At 44.5% G+C, this 8207-nt stretch overlaps 1 protein-coding gene across 1 annotated transcript in view; it reads left to right on the top strand.

The window, feature by feature from the left end:
- The first annotated feature begins 302 nt into the window (after positions 1-302).
- OSCP1 (organic solute carrier partner 1) overlaps positions 303-8207 on the top strand; it is a 44178-nt gene continuing 36273 nt past the window's right edge. The window contains exon 1 of the mRNA XM_020983648.2: positions 303-559. Coding sequence (XP_020839307.1) covers positions 448-559 — 112 coding nt within the window. The 5' untranslated portion in view covers positions 303-447. The remainder of the gene's footprint in view (positions 560-8207) is intronic.

The following is an 8207-nucleotide window of genomic DNA, read 5'->3' as shown; positions in this document are numbered from 1 at the left end:
TCGAACCCACGTCCCCCGACTCCGAGCACAGCTGTCTTTCTATCTCAGTTCTCTGAAATGAATGAAAGCTCAAACCCCAGGCCTTGCCCCTCCACAGGAGAGGCAGGCTGGGGCTTCCACAGCCCCTCCACCCGACCCAGAGAAGTCACCGGGGTCCCGACTTGCCTCCAGGACCTTTAAATGTCGGCTAACAGGACTTCTCCCGCCCTCCGCCCTGGCCCCTTTAAGACGGCCACCTCCCAGCAAGAGGCGCTCTGATTGGCCGCTTCTCCCAGGCCTTGGCGCTACCTTGGCAACCGAGTGGCTGGGACGCCTGTGCAGGGTAGGAACGCAGCACTCGCTGTTCTGCCGGTGCCCGGTGCCCGGTGCCCCGGATCCCCGCAGCCAGCCCCGGCCCCCGCCCCCGCCACTCCCCAGCCGCGGCTCCGGCCCCAGCCCCGCGGCGCCATGTCGGTGCGGTCGCTGCCCCTGCTCTTCCTGAACCTGGGCGGGGAGATGCTCTACATCCTGGACCAGCGCCTGCGGGCGCAGAATATCCCGGCCGACAAGGCCCGCAAAGGTGAGAGCGAGCCCGCGGAGCCTCTGCTCCAGGGGGCCCCCAAAACGGGAGGCTCTGCTCCCTGAGACCTCCCGCCAGGGGCCGGGGGCACTGCTCCCAGGGCCCCCTAAAAAAGGAGACTCTGCTCCCAGGGCCCCCCCCAAAAAAACCCAGAGATTCTGCTCCCCGGGACCCCCCCCCAAAAAACCCAGAGATTCTGCTCCCAGGGAACCCCCAAAAAAACCCAGAGATTCTGCTCCGTGAGACCCCCCCCAAAGCATGGAACCTATGCCCTTGAGACCCTCAAAATCAAGGGATACTTCTCCTAAGACCCTTCCCAAAAGCAGGGGGCCTATCTCTCCAGACCCTTCCCCAAAGCAGGGAATCTTCTCAGGTGATGCTCCCTCAAAACACCCTCCAAAGCAACAGACTTATCTGCCGGAGACCCCTCAAAAGCGTAAGATCCTTCACCATGAACCATCCTCAGCTGTTGTTTTTTAATTATTCCTCAAAAGCAGAGGACCCTGGTCCCTGAGACCCTCAAAATTAATGGATGCTGCTCCTCTAGACCCCTTCCCCCCAAGCCAGGAAAGCTGCTCCCTGTGACCATCTCCTCAAAAAAATGAGAGACTGCTTCTAGACTCCCTCTTTAAACCCTATACCTTGAAACTCTCCCTCAAAAAAATCCTCTCCCTCCAAAACCCTCTGCAGGTCTTGTATGTTCTCCAGAGTGAAAGAGGTTGTCCTTGGACCCCTTTCTCAGACCCTGATCCCTCCACAGCAGCCTCAGACCTTTATCCTCCAGTTTCCTTTCCTCACAATCTGCTCCCCTGATCCCATCTCTAAAGACTGGGGGAGTTTGCTCCACCAATATGCCGTCCAATACCTTCCATCACCTCAGGCTTTCCATTCAAATTCTGTTCCTTAGATACCACCACTCAAAACTGGAGGACCCTGCTTCCCACCACAGACCACCTCCCTTTAAACTCTGTCCCCATTATCTTTTTTTGTTTGTTTGTTTGGTGTGTTTGGGTTTTTTTAGGCAATTGGGGTTAAATGACTTGCCCAGGGTCACACAGCTTGTAAGTGTCTGAGGTCATATTTGAACTCAGGTCCTCTTGACTCCAGCACTGGTGCTCTATCCACTGCACCCACCTAGCTGCCCCCGTCCCCATTATCTTATCCTTAGAACCAGGAGACCCAATACCTTCCGGTCAAAACTGAAAACACTGTTCCCCTGACACCTTCCCTCAGACTTTACTCCCTCAGCACCCTCCTCTCAAACTGGGACACTACTCAATCACCCAACCTTTTAAAACTGGATGACTCTTGTTTCCCCAAGATTCCTGATCTTATACATGTGGTCCCTCTGATATCTGAGAATTCCTAATCCGTCTTGATTCTCCTCCTCCAAACTACAAGAACTTGCTAACAATGAAATTTATTATTATTATTATTATTTACTATATTATGATAATAAAAACTGAAATGTGTAACAGTGATTTAAGTTGTGCAAAGGACTTTACCTATCTTATCTCATTTGCTACTTTGACATTACCTTCCAACAACTCCTATTCTCAATAAGAGCCCTAGTTCCCATAGTTCCCTGTTCTTCACTGGTCAAGACCCCAGTGTGTTCCCTTCCTTTGCCCTCAGCCCTTTTTTCCTTAATGATCCTTATTCTCTAGCATGAGACCTCCTGGTACTCCCATAACACAGCTTTCTGCAACCTAGGCACCCTCCCAACAACCTAGCTTCCCAGCTAAAAAGTCTTGTGTCTCCATGCTAAGATGCTGTCTTCCCCATCCTTTTCCCACAAGAGTTGGAACTGGTCCTACAAGTTATCTTTAATCATAGTAATTATTGTGGAAAATTGAAGTGCTGTGCAGCATCCTATGGCCAAATAAGACAATTTAGGGAAGTCTTAGATCTTCCTGGGGAATTCCTTAGCCCCTCTGAGAAGTATGGGAATTGTCCTGATTCAAGGCATGGATTCCTGAGATTGGAAAGGTGACTGTCCATTTCCAAGACACCAAATCTGATCCCAAAAGCAATGATAGTAAAGAGCAGCATGGTACAGTGGAAGGAGTACTAGCTCATGAGTCAGTATCTGGGTTCAAATCCTGCCTCTGGCTTCCTTCTTGTGTGACCTAAGGCAATCTGATTAACTTCCTTGGGCTTCGATTTTCTCTATAAAATGAAAGGGTTGACCCTGTGAAGTCTGTTCTAGATGTATGATCCTATAAGAGTCCCAACTGTCTTTTGCTTGCTTCCCCTTACCTACAACCCCACCCCAACAGACCTTTATAATCACCCTTTTCTACAGACCCCTCATTCATATACTGTCCAATAAAAAATTTACCTATATATGCATTTACATGTATGATATGCATATGTACACATACATATATATGTAATATTTTTCTTATCGGACAGTCTTAAATTATCTCATGGAAGCCACCCCTGGTCCAGCATCATCAGTGAAGATGTTTCAGGCTCCCCCCTTAGTATGGTCTTTGTTTCAGAATTCACCAGAAAGCAAGTTCAGCCTCAGTGGACCAATGTCTGAGGGTTGCCCACTGACTGTTGTGAAAGTTTAAAGGAAGAGTAAGAATGTTGTTTCTTTAGTCTTCCCCTCTTAAAAACACTTATAAAAATCAGTTTCTACCACATTTTTGTATTCCTCATTTTACAAGAAGGGAAACTGACCTCATAGGGAGCTTAAATGACTTGGCTGGGACTTTTAAGAATGCAGACAGCAGGGAGTTATCAACTAATTGGTACTATCTAGGTTAGGTTCTGTTTTAATATTTATTTTATATATTTTATATTTATATATTATATTTATGATTCCAAATCATCTCTGGACTCCTTAGTCCAAAAAATACTCCTTAAAATTGAACTATGAGTTCAAACTCACAGAGGAGTAGAACCAGAAAGAACCTAGGGAAGGTATGTGGTACATCTTTCCTCTTTCTAAGGAAATACAAGATGGGGCAGCTAGGTGGTACAGTGGATAGAGCACTGGCTCTGGAGTCAGGAGGACCTGAGTTCAAATCCTACCTCAGACACATAACACTCACTAGCTGTGTGACTCTGGGCAAGTCACTTAACCCCAATTGCCTCAGCAAAAAAAAAACAAAAACTGAGGAAATACAAGGCCTCCTAAGATCAGTCAAGCAACCGATATTTATTGAGTGCCTTCTATAATTACGGTGTGTGCATATTGAGCATACTACTAAGGGATTGCAGTCATGGAAGATGTGGTGAAGCCTAAGACAGTGTAGTGCAATGGGAAGATTATTGGATTCGAGTTTGTTTCAGATCTTTTACTTAATACCTGGTGATTTGATCTCTCTGGGCCTCAGGTTCCTTATCTGTAAAATGAGGGAGTGACTAGATGACCTGTATGGAACTCCTAGTTGTAATTCAGTGATTCCATAAACTAGACAAAGAAGTCAGCTAGAGAATTAATAGAGCTATGGTTACACTCTGGTCTCTGTGCAAATGGGCATTCTGGAGCCTGTGGAAGAAACTAGCCATAAAAACAGCCCCACAGAGACATCTGCTGGACATGGGCTTTATTGCCAGTGGACTCATTCATTCAATACCTGCTCACTCACCAACTACCTCAGCAGTAAGTAAATAGATTGAACGTCCTTCAGACAGGATGAGCTCTTTGCAGCAGCACCTTATTCCCAAGGACACAATGTAACAGGGACAAAATGGAAAGTCCACAGCTTTTCAATATTTTTTGAGTCCCAGAAGCCCACCGTTCAAACCTGCCTCCTAAGCAAACATGAAAGAGAGAAAGAAACTTTGATAGAATGCCCAAGACATCACTATCAGCTTCAGAGAAGCCAGGCTCGTGGTGCTGCTTCATAAATCTTTCACCCCCAGAACACCATAACTCTCATGAAAGGTGGTGAATTTTACAGTTGCTGATTCTCTAGGATGTAATCACTTTGCTGCTAAATAAACCATAATACTGGAGATTGTAGTTATAAGCTATTGTCTTGCAACACTGTTGGCTAGAATTAGCCCCTTGTATTCCATGTAAGTCAAAAAGTTACAAATGCTGTTTTGTCATAACATTAAAAACACCTTCTGGCTATAAATGCCTCCAGTAATTACTGATTTCTCAGTAGATATGTGTACCTGCACTTATTTAAATCTCTGAGCAAACTAGATTAGAGATAAAAATACTTTCTCATACATTTTGGTTCATAATCAATGTCAGATGGACTTCAGTAGAAAAGGAGAAAGAATGTTTTAAAAACTACTTCAAAAGTAAAACAAGTAGGATTTTCAAGAACTTTTCAAGCCCAGTGAATTTTGCCTGATTTGATCTTCCTTTGAGTGAGTGATCCTGTGAGTATCTGCTTGACTAGCTATCCTTGGGAATATTCTATTCAGAAATCCATTTGTTGCTTAACTTGCCTTGCTTTGCAAATGGGAAGTGTGGTAAATACAGATATTGCCCTCTTGTTTTATTTACTTTGCAAGCTGCCCAACTTGAAAGGTTCTAGCTGAAGGGAAATCTTAACTGTAGAAGAAGTCAGGCTGCATGTCTATACATCCCACTGTCTGCCTCTTGTTCTGTTAACACACACACACACACACACACACACACACACACACACACACCCTCTTCTGTGACACGTTCTTCATAATGAAGAGTTATTTTCAATGTTGCATGCCTGTATAGCACTAGAGGAGATGTCTTCTCAAGCTATTAAAAAAAGAACCCCAAGCTGAACCTTCTGATAGCCGAATCTGCTGAACCTTTCCTTTCCTTCCCTTACTACTACTCTGTAGTGCTGAAGCACTCTAGGCATTGTCCCTGCCTAGGAAATGTCAGTAACGCTTCCTCTCTTTCCTGTAGAAGGTGCAAATGACAGGCAAAGCTTTCTTGACAAATGTGAAATGCTAATATTTTTTAAAATGACATTCTATTGGTTGGCTAGTTAGAGTTGGTATCTTTTAAAAACTTCATTTGAAAAAAAAATGTCCTTGCCTCATGAACTGGTTTTTTTTTTTATATGCTTCGTGTAGATGAATGGACAGAGGTGGACAGGAAAAGAGGTATGGTATCTCTTAGCTGCATGTCTTAGATCTCCATCCACAAGTACATAGTCCTCCAAATGTAGCAGTAGTCACTCACAGAGTGAAAAGCCTTGAGCCTGGCACCAAGACATTTTATTTTCTATTAGAGTCTCAAAAGAAATAGATCCGGTAGTGCAAATGAGACCCCAAGAGCACTTTGCAGAGGAATCTTTGTACCTCCCTCTGCCTACCCCTGTACTGAGGGGACTCTGTCCTAAAGTACTGCAGGGCCTAGGAGGATAGTAGTAACACCTGTGTTTTGGTAGGATTGTTTTGTAGTCCTTGGAAACAAGCTTACTGTGGTATCACGTAACCAACCAGGGCATGGTTTCAATGAGGAGTAACGTTCATTGCCTGAACTACTTTCCTAATCAAATCTCAGTGTCTATTGAGCAAACTACGGAAATGTAAGCATGTGGCTGCATTGGATGCAGAACGCACGAAATTCATCCATGCTGTATGGTTTTATTCCTAATTCACCAGTCTCCAGCTAACCTGCATCTTAATGCGGTCCAAGTCCTCTGGGCCTGATATCTCTATGGTGATGGAACGTTTAGAAAACCTACTTTTCAAAACAAAACAGTAGATTTGTCTCAGCATTTCAATGACATAAGGATATTGGGCCATTTGCCACTCTGATGTATCTTAGGAGTCTGCTCTGGATGATGTTTTGAATTTAATCCAGTATTCCCAGTGCTCTGACATATGCTAACAAGTATCTGGAGGAAATCATTCTGGGCAGAGGGGGTCAAACTCTTCATAGAGGAGTCAACACTCAAGTTGAGCCTTGAACAAAGTTAGGGATTTTGAAAAATGAGAGCAAGGAAGAAGTGCATTCCAGCCTGAGCAAAGGTTGAAGGAGGCTGAAAATGGATTGTCCTTGTAAGGAACAGAAAAAAGGCCAGTTTGACAGGACTGTAGAGTATGTAAAAAGAAGCCTGGAAAGGTAGGCTGGAGTAAGGTTGTAAAAGGATTTAAGTGCCAAAAGGAATTTGTATTTGATCTTAGAAGCATCTAGGAGACACTGGAGTTTATCAAGAAGAAGCGTGAGATAGTTACATCTGTGCTTTAGAAGCAACACTTTGGCAGCTGTCTGAAGAAGAGCTTGGAGGGGAGAGAGACTTGAGGCAGAGATACCAGTTAAGGGGCTGTTGTAATTGTCCAGGTGAAAAGTGATGAGGGCCCAAACTAGAGTGGTGGCCATGCTAGTGCAGAGAAGGGGAGAGATTCAAGAGGTGTTGTAGGGATAGACTCAACAAGACTTGGCAACTGATGGATGTGGGGGGATAAGGAAGAGTGAAGAGTTGGGAATGACTCCAGTATTGTGAACCAGGGTGATGGGAAAGTGAGTGGTATCCTTGACAAAAATAAGAAAAATTAGAAAGAAGAATGGGTTTGGGGATGGGGTGGGGGGAAGATAATGAAATCTGTTTTGGACATGTTGAGTTTGATATATTGATGAGATGTCCAGTTGGCAGTATAAGCTTGGTGCTCAAGAGACCAGGGCTGGATATAGAGATCTGGGAGTCATCTGCATGGAAATGATCATTGAACTCTTGGGAACTGAGGAAGCCATCAAAAGCGAATGTGCATAGAAAGCAGAAAAGAGCCCTGCATCGCACTTGACATCTGACCTATTTTTTTTTGGGTCCAGTCACTCAACCAGTTCTGAGCCTATCTAACTACTCTTATCTAACCCACATCACTCCCTCTTAGCTACAAGAATAGCATAAGATACTTCTTGTCATAGGATTTAGAGTTCAAAGGGCCCTTAGAGGCCATCTAGTCCAGCCCTTCATTTTACAGATGACAAACTGAGGCCTAGGGAGGCACAAGGCTTGCCCAGGGACATCCAGGTTGTAGTGAGGAGCAGAACTGGAATGTTAGCCCAGGTACTCTGACTCCAAATCCAGCGGACTTTCCACTGCGACACACCGCTATCTGTCTAGGGCCTTACTTAAATCTTAGTATACAGTGCTATATAATGTCTCTAGCATTCCCCTGATTTTATGAGTCTCTAATTAAACAGCTGTATTCCCTGTCAAAAACGGAAATTAGGTTAGTCAAATATGACGGTTTCTTAATGAAGCTTTTCTGGAATTTTATTGATCATTATCGCCCTTTCTACAGACTCAGACCCATCATTTTAATAGTGTATTCCAGAACCGTGCTAGGAACTGGATTCAAACTCACTAACCTGCGGTGTGTAGATCTCACTTTCCTTTTTTGAAAATCAGAACATTTGTGCTTCTCCAGTCTTGTAACCTCTCTTCTGATTCCCCAGGGTCCTTCAACAATAGCTTGACAGTGGCCCAGCAATCATACTGGCTAGGATCTGGGATCTGGGGTTTTGGCAAGGAGAGGAAAGTTGTTTTATTGTCCAGGGCGGGGGAGTTTTATTGTTTTGGTTTGGTTTCTTTTTGTCTCCTGCAATGTAGTTTCTCTAGGTCTAATGACTAGAACTAACTAAGGACAGCTAGGTGATAACTTACCAACTTTTCACTTATCTTCAACTCCCTGTTAGCTGTTTTTGTTCTATCCTTCCCATTGCGAATGTCAGCCT

The sequence above is a fragment of the Phascolarctos cinereus genome, unplaced genomic scaffold (assembly GCF_003287225.1).
Source record: "Phascolarctos cinereus isolate Bilbo 61053 unplaced genomic scaffold, phaCin_HiC Scaffold_726;HRSCAF=1367, whole genome shotgun sequence".
Classification (NCBI taxonomy): domain Eukaryota; kingdom Metazoa; phylum Chordata; class Mammalia; order Diprotodontia; family Phascolarctidae; genus Phascolarctos; species Phascolarctos cinereus.
The sequence above is the reverse complement of the archived record's forward strand: the minus strand, read 5'-3'. Positions and strand labels throughout refer to the sequence as shown.